A 13,271-nucleotide genomic window follows, 5' to 3' on the forward strand; every position below is an offset into this window, starting at 1 on the left:
ACCCTCCGCTGTAACTGCAGCCCCAGCTCTCCACATTTCCAGGGCACAGCTTCTGACGGGGTTTTGCTTGGCTTACCCTTTGCAGCTGGTTTGCTTGAAGGATCTCTGACACCGAAACAGCCAGACACAGAGCCTGGCTCAGATCTGCCTCTTCATCTTTGATTCCCAATAGCGTACTACCAAAGAGATGATGATTGTCCTACACAAAGAGAAAACGGTAAACGTTACAAGAAAAATCAAAACGTTCTTCCTACAAGTATTTTAAACTATGATAAAATGTAGAATTGTTACCACCTTGAGCCTAACTGATTTTTTAAAACTTAGTAACAGAATCTCAAAGTTCACTGTGTGTGTGTGTGTGTGTGTGTGTGTGTGTGTGTCACAGTCAGTCTCTGTCAGAATTCACACAAAATCAAAGACTAAGAAAAATCCTTCTCCACAGTTCTATCCTAATACCTACATTAAATACTAACTGTTGGGGCTGAAGCAGTCAGTAGTAGAATAAGCTTCCCCAGTATGCTCGAGACACTGGGTTTCCTGGTGTAACGGTGCACACTGTTAACTGGGAAGGTGAAACAGAAGTATTGCATCAACTACAGACCAGCCTGGGCTATAGAGCAAGACCTGTCCAAAAGGCTGGGGGTTTGAACCCCAGCACTGGAGTAAGAGCACAATGATGAGTACGTCAAAGAAGAAATAAAAAATTCCTTGGAAACACAACACAACAAAACGTCTAGGTCACAGTGAAAGCATTCCTATGAGAGAAATTTACAGTTCAACTGTCTATTTAAAAAAAAAAATCAGAAAAAGCACAAATAAATGACTTAATGATGCTATTTAAAAAACTGGAAAAACAAGAACTAAATCCAAACCCAGTAATTAGCAAGAAATTATAAAAAAAAAAATTAGAGCAGAAATAGAAATAAAGAAATAAAACAATACAAAGAATCACTGAATCTAAGAGCTGGTTCTCTGTGAAGATAAATAAGATAGATAAATCCTTGGCCCAACTAACTAAAATATTGTGCTCAAAGCACTAGTTGGTGCAATAAGGGAAGAGAAGGAAATTAAAGGGATACAAATAGGAAAAGAAGTCAAAGCATCCCTATTTGAAGATGACATACATAAGAGACCCCAAAAATTCAACCAGAAAACTTTCTCAGAATGCTGAGCAAATTCAACTGAATGTTTGGATACAGAATCACCTTGCACAAATCAGTAGTTTTTCTATATATCGACAACAAATGTAGGAGGCACAGAGGCTCTTGTGCTCACAGATAAGCACTAGGGAAACCAGGAATATTAAATACACAAGGTTGTCTCTTCAACGGAGAGAAGTATGGACCTGTTTCCACCCAGAAGGCAGAGAGAGGAGGTGGTTAAGAGCTAAGTTACCTCTGTACTATATGTATGACAGAAACCACACTGGATCCTCCCCCAGACCCTTATAGTGAATTTGTCAATCTATGGAACCTGTTGAGGAATATTATTTTAAGGTGTGTTACTTTTGTTTATGTAGAATTTGTTTAACTCTGTGAAACTGTGATACTTTGCCTGTCTAAAACACCTGATGGTCTAATAAAGAACTGAACATCCAACAGCAAGGCAGGAGAAAGGATAGGTGGGGCTGGCAGACAAAGAGAATATATAGAGGGAGAAATCTGGGAGAAAAGAAAAGTAGCCAGAGAAGGAGGAGGACATCAGGGGCCAGCCACCCAGCTACATAGCCAGCAACAGAGAAAGAAAGAAAGGTGTACAGAATTAGAGAAAGGTAAAAGCCCAGAGACAAAAGACAGACAGGATAACTTAAGGAAAGCTGGCAAACAACAAGCCTAGCTAAGGCCAAGCATTTATAATTAAGAATAAGCCTCGTGTGTGTGATTTGTGATCTGGGTGGCAGGACCCCAAAGAAACAAAAGTAAAAAAATCCAACCAACAACAGGAAGGTGTCACATGTACTTTACAAAGAGTTTTAATGTAGTCACGTCTTAAGGTTTATTGTGCTCAGAATTAAGTTAATTACCACTAGGAAAATTTTTCACCAAATTGTGCTGTGTTTAAATATGCTTAAGATAAACTATGGAGGGTCAGGCTCCTGAACTTTCAACCAACACTGGCTACTGAGTCATGTCTCCCACAGATCACTACTCTGCTGGCTGTGGTAGTTAGAGACTTAACCAAACAAACATAGAGAAAAGGAGATCATGGACATACTCTCATTTACAACAACATCAAGAAAATATCTATGAATAAAACTATTCAAGGAAGTGAAAGACTTTGATAATAAAAACTTTAAACCTCTGAAGAAAGAGATAAAGGCACTAGAAAATGGAAAGACGTCCAATGCTCATGCATTGGTAGAATTAATATTATGAAAATGACCATTCTACCAAAAGCCATTTGCAGATTCAACACAATCAAAATCCCCATTTCATTCTTCACAGAATAAAAAAAAAAAACTATTCTAAAATTCATATGGAACCACAAAAGACCCTGGATAGTCAAAACAATCCTGAGCAAAAAGAAGAATGCTGGAGGATTAACATCCCAGATCTCAAGATATATTAGAAAGCCACAGTAATAAAAACAATATGGTACTGGCTCAAAAACCAGCATGTAGACCGATGGATCAAAAGCAAAGACCCAAACATGAGTGCATGTGCTCCAGCCATTTACACTTCACCAAGATGCTAAAAACACATGCTGAAGAGAAGAAAGCATTTTTAGCAAATGGTATAATGGATAAATGGTACTGAGAAAACATGCAGAATTTAATTATACCTGTAGCTATTACCTTGTATAAAAACTATCTTCATATGTATCAAAGCCCTAACCATGAAACCTAAGACACCAAAACTGACAGAAGAAAACATAGGTGTTTTATTCAGAAAAGGACTTTGTGAACAGGACTCCATTTGCCTAAGAATTAAGGCCAACTGACAAGTGAGACTCAATAAACTAAAAAGCTCTGCATGGCCCAAGAAGCAATTAACTGGATGAAGAAGGAGCCCACAAAATGGAAGAGAACTTGCCAGTTACACATCTAACAGAGGATTAATAACCAGAATATATAAAGAATTCAAAAAACAAAGGGTCAAAAAAAACCAAACAATCTATTCAAAACAGGCTTGGAATCTAAACAGAGACTTCTCAAAAAGAATAAGTAAAAATGGCTAAGAAATATCTCAAAAAAAAAAATGTTAATCATGTCTAGCAACCCGGGAAATGCAAATCATAACAACTTTGAGATTTCATCTTACCCCAGTCAGAAGGGCAAAGATCAACAAAACTGACAATAAATGCTAGAAAGGGTGTGAGAAAAGGGGAACCTCATTCACTGTTGGTGGGATTGGAAACTGCTCCAGCCACCCTGGAAGTCGGTGTGGAGAATTCTCAAAAATCTAAAAATCAATCTCCCATGTGACTTAGCTATAGCGCGCCTTGGCATCTGCCGACAGGACTTGACATTCTACTCTACAGACCTCTGCTCAGCCATGCCATTGCTGCTCCATTTGCAATAGCTAAAATCTGGAAGCAAACCTCAATGCCCTTCAACGGACAAACAGATAATGAAAATGTGGTCCACATACACTGTAGAACACTGTTCAGCTGTAAAGAGAACTAAAATCATGAAATCTGCGGTAAGTGCAGCGCTCATTCCTCATTGAGGAGACTTCCCTTTGCAATAGACAGAAACACTACAGAAAATCACAACCAATCAAAACAGAGTGTGGAGTCCAGTCTCCACTGACAGATCTATAACACAACTCCTGCACCTGAGACTCAGGGACAGAAGACAGACAGAAAGACTGTAAGAGCCAGAGGAACAGAAAGTTTGCTATGACAGGTGTTTCCTAGAACATCAGCAGCTACACCCGTGAAGTTTCACCAACACAACTGCCTAAATATGACCTGAACAAGACACCAATAGACATGCTAACGTGGGAAGGGTAGGAAGTTCATGAGGTCTCAGGCAATTGAGGAATGCTGAGCGTGGGAGAATAATCTTCCCCAGGAAGAGGACACCCATTAGTTATCTAATACTAAGTAGTCAGCCCTGAAAACACATACACACAAGTAACATTATATGGGCTGACCAGGTTGTATTTACATATTTACATATATATATACACACACACACACACATATATATATATATATATATATATATATATGCCTCTAAGATAAAGTGACCCCAGTAAAGCAGTTCTGCATATCTATGGTTACCCAAGGATCAACTCCACATAAAGGAGACCTAACTCCATACCCACCATTGGATCACTCAATTTCCAAAGTTACAAAACACTAATTTAGGAAATAATACCCACATGACTAGAAACTAACAAAGAAACAGAACAAAGGCAAGATACTTCCTGCTATTATTTTTGTCAAGTCTAAAGGAAATTCCATTCCCCCCAAATTCTGGCAGTTAGACAAAAGCCAGCATTCCTCAGGAACTTGTGAAGTCAGTTGCCTTCTATCAAAAGGAGCCATTTCCCTTATCACTGACAGAAGGGACAAATGACTATCTGGTGGCTATTAGCATACTAAAGCGCATGCTGGCCTCCAGGCTCCCTCAGCATCACAGGTACCTGTTACACATTTCAGAGTCAATGCTAGCATCCTAGCTCTTCTCACCTCCGCCCTTACCCTGAAGTCCCTCCCACTCTCCAGAGTTACTCATTCTCCTTATAACCCTGCTATTTCCTCTCTGCTCACTCTTTGTCCTCTTTCTTTGTCCTCCCCTTTCTGTCTTCATCTTCCTCTCTGCTCTCTCTGGCTCGTTCTCTCTCCCTTCCTCCCACTCTGTGTGTGTGTGTGTGTGTGTGTGTGTGTGTGTTCGTGTTCGGGCTTTTCTACTTTCTTCTTTCTACTCTCCCACACTCTTCCTCTCTCTGCTCGGCTCCTGCTTCTCTCATGGCCAGGTCCAGTCTGCTAACCATGTTCCTCTCTGCTGTGGACTCTTCCAGATGCCTCTAGCTGTTCTTTCTCATATCTACAATAAAAGCCTTCCTGTTAACCATACCATTGGGCAGCAGCAGTCATGTTGACAGTTGATACAACCGTCTATTTAGTCCATTTCTCTACGAGGGAGAGAATTTATAGTAGAAGACCACAAAAACAAACTAACACATTTTTTTAAAAAGTGGAAAAGAACCACAATTGAAATAGTTTAACTGAAGTGACTACAATGTAAAAAGAACAGAAAACATCCAACACAGACCAGTTTGCCTTTCTCTTCTTTTACCTTCCTAAAAGAAGCTGGTGTTTTACTACAGTAATACTGAGCCAAAGAGAAGAGGTCTTCTATATCTTCCAGATTCAAGCTAGATGGAGTATTTTCCAAGAAGTCTGAAATGCAATTACAGACATGGCAACAATTAATCAATTATTTATCAAATATTTTCTTCACAATTATTTGTGAAGAGAACTGTCCCTGTTTAAAGCTACAGCAGTTCTAACATAAGCAACATATAAACAATCTCAGCAGTGATTCTCTGATGGGCTGTTTTGTTTTCATCCTTTACACAATGCTGGGAACTGGACCAGGGCCTTGTGGATTCTGGTGCTTAAGAACCTGAGAGCTGAACGAACCCTAAGAACTCTGCCACACCCATCCTGTAACACTCTGGATGAGGGAACTGTGTTAGAGGCAGATCACATGACCTCAAGTGTTATTTTACACTACTTACGGATAACTTCTTCTTTGCTCTCAGACTCTTGTGCTGAAATGACTTCTCTGTAAAAAGGAACCAAGTGAACTTGAGTTAAATATTAAAGCACCATATCAAAAGCTGAAAAAAGAATAACATACTTGATACTTACTTTGTATTTACAAGGATAATTAACATTAAAAAATAAATAAAAAATGGATCTGCTTGCTGTAGATATCCATCCCATATTGCCTGGGTGACTTCGATGGAACAGTAATGTGCAAAAAGGCTCCCAAGCTACAGTCAGGAAAGAGAGAGAGAGACATAAACCACTGGAGCTGACTCAGCCTTTTCAAGTTAGTGAAGCAAACTAGTCAGTAACATCACAGTAAATCATCTGCACCTGGCATTTAGTGTGTACCTTAACTTTAGCATATAAAATCCAAAGGCAGAACACTGGGGTCACTTAACTAGCTGTGTGACTTAAGGCATGTCATTTAACCTCATTAAAGCTTCCATTTCTACTTCTGTGAAAAACAAAAACAAACAACACAAAAGAATACTCATTTTCTCCAGTGCTGAGAAGAGATAGTTAGCCTAACTTTAGAGTGATCAAGATATACCTCTTCCATCGCATTGTATGTGGTATTCAGAACTTGTACGGTGAACTACCACATTATTACTGATTACAGAAAGCGTTCAGCTTAGAAGGAAATCAGGAGGATCAGGCACAGCAGCTTAAGGAGTCTAGTAAAGCTCAACTCAGTACTAAAGTCAGCTGCTCCCAAAGCTGACATATAAATAAATCACTGAAATATCTGAGACAAAATTCAAATTCTTCAATTTTTTAGATTTTTGGGAGCTCTCTGGGTTTTGTGTTTCAGGTAAAAGGAGTTACTAATTTAGAATTTTCTCTGTGTTTTATTTTAAAGCACATGAAGATCTAATTTCACTAGCGATTAAGTTTTCCTTAAACCCAAAAATAACTACATCTAAAGAATTACATTTAAAGTATCTTGTGGCTAAAGGGAACATAAATATTTAGTGGAGACTTTGTATCAGGCACTAACTTATTGTTACGTAACTGTTATGTACTGTTAGTTCTTACAGTAGGCCTTAAGAGTAAGCTTCTCTCCCTAGACAAGGACTAGACTTAGATGACATAACTATCCTAAGTTCATAGAGCTGAGCTGTGGTGTTGGGACTAGGAAAAGCCCTTGATTCCACTGCCCATGGCTGAGCATCTAACCAGAAAGCTTTAAAGCACAAAAATGCTCCAAAATACTTTCTCGGTTTTTTTTTTTTTCTGAAAAAAATTACTATAACAAATGCAGACATGAAGGTATGAATATTAACTAGAATATGCAGCCATCCTTAACCTCAGCTAAACTAAAGACACCATTACACTCCTCAGTCATGGGTTCCAAATAAAAAAACAACAAAACACCTTGCATTTCATCAAAGGCTAACTATCTGGCAGACCAGCTGGAGAGAACTTAGTTGTGTTAGCACATATTTTAAACCCTCTAGGACAGCAGAGTACTAATGTAGAGTTTTGGCATTGGAAATGTCATATCCTAGGCAGAGACCAACATTAATCATTAAAATGCTTAAGAAATGATTCCCTATTTTAACAAAAATAAATAGGTTTAATGGCAACATATAAACTCAGGGATGCTACAATTTTATACGAACGTTGTTATTTTTAACTCAAAATAACAAAATTGGGCAAGAGAACTGAGGAAGAGGCTATTGAGATTTAATGCGTCTGGAAATGAAACCAGTTAGGATGCTTGAATTACCATTTATGATTTCTAAATGATCCCATCATCTCCTGAGACATTATTATATTATTATTCCCATTTTACAGATGAAGAAACTGGAGCTCTGAGCCAAGTGCCTAGGCTCACACAGTTACCAGGAGGCAGAATGGGAAGCTCCCTAAAGAAACGGTAGGTAAGATATGATCAAAGAATATGTTTAGGGCTGGAGAGATGGCTCAGAGGTTAAGAGCACTGACTGCTCTTCCAGAGGTCCTGAGTTCAATTCCCAGCAACCACATGGTGGCTCACAACCATCTATAGTGAGTTCTGGTGCCCTCTTCTGCTGGGCAGGGGTACGTACAGACAGAACACTGTATACATAATAAATAAATAAATCTTTTTTTTTTTTAAAAAAAGACACATACTACAAACATGTGGCAAAAAAAAGAATATGTTTAGATCCTTAGTAGTCTTCTAGCACTCAACCAATGCTGTAGGAATATCTTCATGTCAGCCTAGCAGGGCATTCTCAGAATATGATCTGAGGATCCTAAAATCCCCAAGATTCTGTACTGGAAAATTCATAAATCACCACTATTTCACAAAAATTCTTAAGACTTTTAGTTGTCTATTTCACACTCATTCCCTCATCAGTGAGCAGAATTCTCAGAAGACTACGAGATAACATTATAAACTGAATACATTTAGAAGCAGTTATATGAGCCCATCTGTCTTTAATTGAAGTGAGCAATAATGAAACATGAAAATATAAAATAATTGCATTATTCTCACTACTCTCTTTGGGAAATACAGACATTTTCCCCTGTAAGGTAGGCTATTTTTTTAGCATATAATAGATTTAGCATTATTTTTAGATGAACTAACAACAAATAATTAAAATTCCTTAGTTTTTACCTCCTAGTCAACATAATCGTTATGGACAATGAATCATCAAGAAATTGTAAGAACATATGGGGTTCTGAGACTCAAAGATCTGAGGAACTATGAGATCTAGAATGAGACATCCCACTGAAAATATAAATACAGAAGGAAAAGCACTCTTTTATAGTCTTTTATATTAACCATTTGGTAATTTTGGCTTTCCTCATGATTATTGATCAGTTCATATACACTATCAATAGTTTCAACACGTAAAGTTTATAAGCATTATATATATATATATATATATTTACAAAAATATAAAAATCAGTTTTAATACATATCATATTTAAGTATATAAATATATAATATTCACTAATATATATGAAATATATTACTGCTATTTCTATATATATATATATATATATATATATATATATGTAAAATAACAAAAGACTAATGTTGTGGGGTCTTGGGGAGATTCAGCATTTTACTACATAGCCCAGCCTAGCTCTGAACCCACATTCTTTCCTGCCTCTAACTAACTATGGTTTTATAGAAACTATTTTTCATTAAATGTTCCTACTTTCACTTTATTACCCAGTTGAGTGCATAGGAGTCTGGAGTGATTTTCTTTGTATCAAGAAAAGAACAAAGTTCAGGCTCATGGTACTGGATGAGCAATCGGAAGAGATGAAATGGCCTCCCCTTCAGGGAACAATCCCTACGAGAGAGAGAGAGAGAAGCAAAGTTTCTCATTACTAGGTCAGACAGATCACCCTGGCATTCAGTCCTCCTGAACACCCATTTCCTCCTTCACTCTCGAGCATCCCAGGACGCACAGCGAGCCCTGAGAGCCAGGCCGAGCTCTCTTCTAACATCTTCCCACAGACCTGCTATGGCTGACCTGCAGCCACTTGAGGGAGGCTTTCCAGGCAAACCCAGGAACACCCAAGTGAAAGGACTTCAGAGATCACTAAAAATAGCATTTAGGTTATTGTGACACAGGCAGGGGAGCCAAAGATCTAGAGGGCCCCGAGAGTGAGTCCAGCCTCCTCCTTCCTTGCCAAGAAAGCAGAAACTCCTTGGACTGCTTTAGTTTTGCACCACAGTTTACACGTTCAGAGAGGAATGTCTTTCAGCAAAGGCATAAGTCTGGAAAGACCACAGATGACATTTCAGAATATGACCCCTTAGCCTGAGACACTATCAAAATGAACTAAGTACCAGGTGTCCACAGTAAATTCCAGAAAGTACTAAATGCCCAGCTTCAAAGGGTGTTGTCTAAGTAAGATGAAAAACTTGAATTTATATACTGTTTCAAAGTAAGTCACCAAATATATACTCTGCCATTTTTATTATCACAAGGCTTTTTCCCAAAGAAATATCACATTCCTGTGCAGATACTTCAAAAGAAGAATTGCAAAAGGATAGAAACGTGTCCCGATGCCTGAATTCCCTGTGGCCTCTCACTATTAACTCAGGAAGCATCTTATCTAGTCAGCCACAAGCAGGCTCATCTGCCTAGGATGGTCATGGGAGCTACCCAAACCCTGACTTCAAACTGTAGCCACACATCTACTCCATGTGGAGCAGGTACAGAGCGGTCCACATGCTAGCTCAGTCCTCAGGAGACAGGGTTGTCTCTTTCTGACCACACGCTGCCTCTGACGGGAATACAGAAGCCACACCTTCAAGTAAATCGTTGGTGTGCTCAAGATGTGTGTTTGTGTACTTTACATCTCAAAACTGAACAGTTATTTCATGGCAAAATAATCTATCCAAGACAGCCCATTTTCAGGAGCTTGATCTCACTGACCTCTGAACCACTGTATCTAAAACCAAACAAACAAAAGCACTAAAAACATGCTACTCTGCCCAGTGGTCTGTTACAGTCAGGTGGTACTATGAACTCTTCATTTAGGCCTGTAGGTTTCACTCACGGCTCAGTCTCCATTAACTACTGCAGCTTTAGTACTGAGATGCACCCTACTCAGTACAAAGGAGCGAGGCAAGACTGTCCTCTGATGTAGAAGTGAAAGCCCAGGCCATCATAATAAAAGCTAGTTACTTATGGAAGAAGCACTACCACATACTGTAATAAACATTTCACAAACTTACTTCATTTTATCTTCACAAACAACCTATCGACCCCCATACGCACTTTACAAATGAGAATACTGAGGTTCAAGTATGTCACTGAAGGCCATACTGCTAGCAAGTAATAAATTAGGAACTATGACTTGAACACAGAAACTGGGCCTTAGCTCACTATGCAATGCTACCTACCATCTTCCCATGTGTAAAATGTTGTACATAGCCGGGCGGTGGCGGCGCACACCTTAAATCCCAACACTTGGAAGGCAGAGGCAAGTGGATCTCTGTGAGTTCGAGGCCAGCCTGGTCTATAAAGCGAATTCCAGGACAGACTCCAAAGCTACACACAGAGAAACCCTGTCGGAGGGGAGGGGAATGACACTTAGTACATAATTCAATAAGCTATTTTTGGAGGGGTACAGCCTTAAAAAGCAAACTTTAAAAGAAAATGAAGCAAAGAAAAAAAGTTGCATTTACAACAGTCCACTAAATAATTATCACAGCTTTAACATGAAAGCATCATTAATTAGGGCCATCAAGATGACTCAGTAGGTAAAGGCGTTTGCCACTAAGCTTCATGACCTAAATTCAATCCCAGGAACCCACTCCCACAGACTGTCCTCGGACCTCCACACATACACATGTGCATGCATACATACACAATAAAGAAATAATGTAATAAAAACTTTAAAAAGCATCATTAAAATATTTTTAAATGTTATTTAGAGATGGCCATTTAGTTCAGTGGTAGAACATACACTTGACATGTGTAAGGACACAGGTTCAATTCTCAGCACTACAAAAATAAAAATAAATAAAAATGCTATTCAGAGAGCATAAATAAAAATTACGTCCGTAAATACAATATTTAACGTCGATGCAATGGTTTGTTATGGCTTTCAACTATTGCTGTCTTATCTTTGTCTTTCGAGACAATATCTCCTCCTGTAGTTGGAGGCTGGATTAGAACTGACTATGCAGTCCATGCTCACCATGAACTCACAGCCATCCTCCTGTCACTCCTCCCAAGTGCTGGGATTGCAGGTGAGCCACCATGCACAGCTTGCTTGCTTGCTTGTTTGTTTGTAACTTATAAAATCTATTTTATATATTTGAGCATTTTGTCTGAATGTATGTCTGTGTACTATGTTCATGCAGTATCTGAAGAGGTCAGAAGGTGTCAGATCTCCTGGAATTGGAGTTACAGACAGTTGTGAGCTGCCATGTGGGTGCTGGGAATAGAACCTAGGTCCTCTGCATGAGCTGCCAGTGCTCTTAACTGATGAGCCATCTCTCCAGCCTCCATGCCCACCTTTCAATCTACCCCTTTGGATATTACAAATGGCAGTGCACAGAAGGCCCAGAGAGAACTGGATTTATCCTGGTAAGAATAATCCTAAATCGGAGTACTTTCCCAATTAGGTAAATGCAGAACAACCAAATGCTAAGGCAGAACACAGAGGCAGGAAGGACACAGGGAACATAAACAGTGGCTGAGGTAAAACAGTGGGCATCACTGGGAGAAGGTCACCGAAGCCGCATTCGTTTAAGGGCTGCATACTCAATGTTACTCTCATCCACAGGGTTTGTCCTTGATACAGTCTACCCATCTTATGTTCCAATCAGTGGTAAGATGATATATTAAAATAGGATTCCTCAGCTGGGTATGGTAGAGCACATCTTTAATCCCAGCACTCAGGAGGCAGAGGCAGACAGATCTCTGAGAGTTCAAGGCTAGCCTAGTCTACAAATCTAGTTCCAGGACAGCCAGGGCTGTTAGACAGAGAAACTTGTCTCAAAAATAACAACAACAGTAACAAACAAACAAACAAAAGGGACCAGGAAGAATGTGACAAGATGATGTGTGACATTGTTGAATATAACAGCCCCTTCCTCTCCATCTGCCACTCCATCATTCTTTAGAGACAGTGCTGGGACGTCATGTCTCTTGCTGTGACTAGCTCTGTTACTGAGAGATGGCCAGGAGAAGTAATAAAACACAGACAGCTGACAGCTATAGTGTGACAGAATGATTCCTAACCAGGCATCCCAATTTCAGCTTTGCCATGACCATGGCCTTCTCCTTCAGTATCTTTGGGACCGTTTTCTTTACATGGAGAAGTATGGCTTCAACGAAGCATAGAGTTTCACCACTCTGTTCTAACTATAATCTCCAGGGAGCTTTAAAAAAAACATGTAGAAATAGGTCTAGTATACTTATACTTAAACTCCTGGGACTTCTGGCTGAACCAACCTTTTTTTTTTCTTCTTCAGATATTTTTTGTCTATAGATTTGGTTTTTGGCTAAACATTTGTCCAAAGAAGATAAATAACCAATAAACATAAAAGGATGTGTAACATCATTGGCCAGCAGTGAAATCCAGATCAAAAACCTCAACAAGGAAGTGGCATGCAGCTCAGCATGAGCAGACTCCCAGCATGTACAGCTCAGCACGAGCAGACTATCAGCATGTACAGCTCAGCACGAGCAGACTACCAGCATGTGTATCCACAGCTGCGCAGCTGAGCCACTTGACGAGATTAAAGTTTCTTTGGGCTCTGAAAATCTGACTGTCTGAATCACAGCAGTGGGAACTACGACAATTTTCGGCCTTATGAGGACCTTCCCACCCTTCCCACTGCCACGGCTCCTTCCATAAGCAGCTACATGTCTGTCTAGTCTGGGCAAAAGCATCATTGGCTGGGGAAGCCATACTTGATCCTGAGGGTAAATGAAGTCACCCACAGCACATTCCTATAGCATTCTGTATTTCACCTTCCTAAGACTCTGCACATTTCACTTCACTAGTTCAACATCTGTATATGTAGGACTAGGTTCCTACCTGAAGTCCTAGCAGCTCCCGTGAGGCAGCACTGC

The 13,271-nt window shown here is 39.6% G+C and overlaps 1 protein-coding gene across 4 annotated transcripts in view; it reads right to left on the reverse strand.

Moving 5' to 3' along the window:
- Tbc1d23 (TBC1 domain family member 23) overlaps nucleotides 1–13,271 on the reverse strand; it is a 57,876-nt gene that overhangs the window by 25,171 nt on the left and 19,434 nt on the right. For 3 of the 4 annotated variants that reach the window (XM_006995764.4, XM_006995765.4, XM_042259442.2), the window contains exons 5-9: nucleotides 8,897–9,020; nucleotides 5,827–5,951; nucleotides 5,694–5,740; nucleotides 5,249–5,352; nucleotides 77–199 (exon numbers count right to left, since the gene is read on the reverse strand). In XM_006995764.4, the coding sequence (XP_006995826.3) occupies nucleotides 77–199; nucleotides 5,249–5,352; nucleotides 5,694–5,740; nucleotides 5,827–5,951; nucleotides 8,897–9,020 (523 nt within the window). Of the gene's footprint in view, nucleotides 1–76; nucleotides 200–5,248; nucleotides 5,353–5,693; nucleotides 5,741–5,826; nucleotides 5,952–8,882; nucleotides 9,021–13,271 lie in introns of all 4 variants that reach the window. The other variant, XM_042259443.2, reaches the window with a different exon arrangement.

This window comes from Peromyscus maniculatus, chromosome 12, assembly GCF_049852395.1.
Source record: "Peromyscus maniculatus bairdii isolate BWxNUB_F1_BW_parent chromosome 12, HU_Pman_BW_mat_3.1, whole genome shotgun sequence".
In the NCBI taxonomy this organism is placed as follows: Eukaryota; Metazoa; Chordata; class Mammalia; order Rodentia; family Cricetidae; genus Peromyscus; species Peromyscus maniculatus.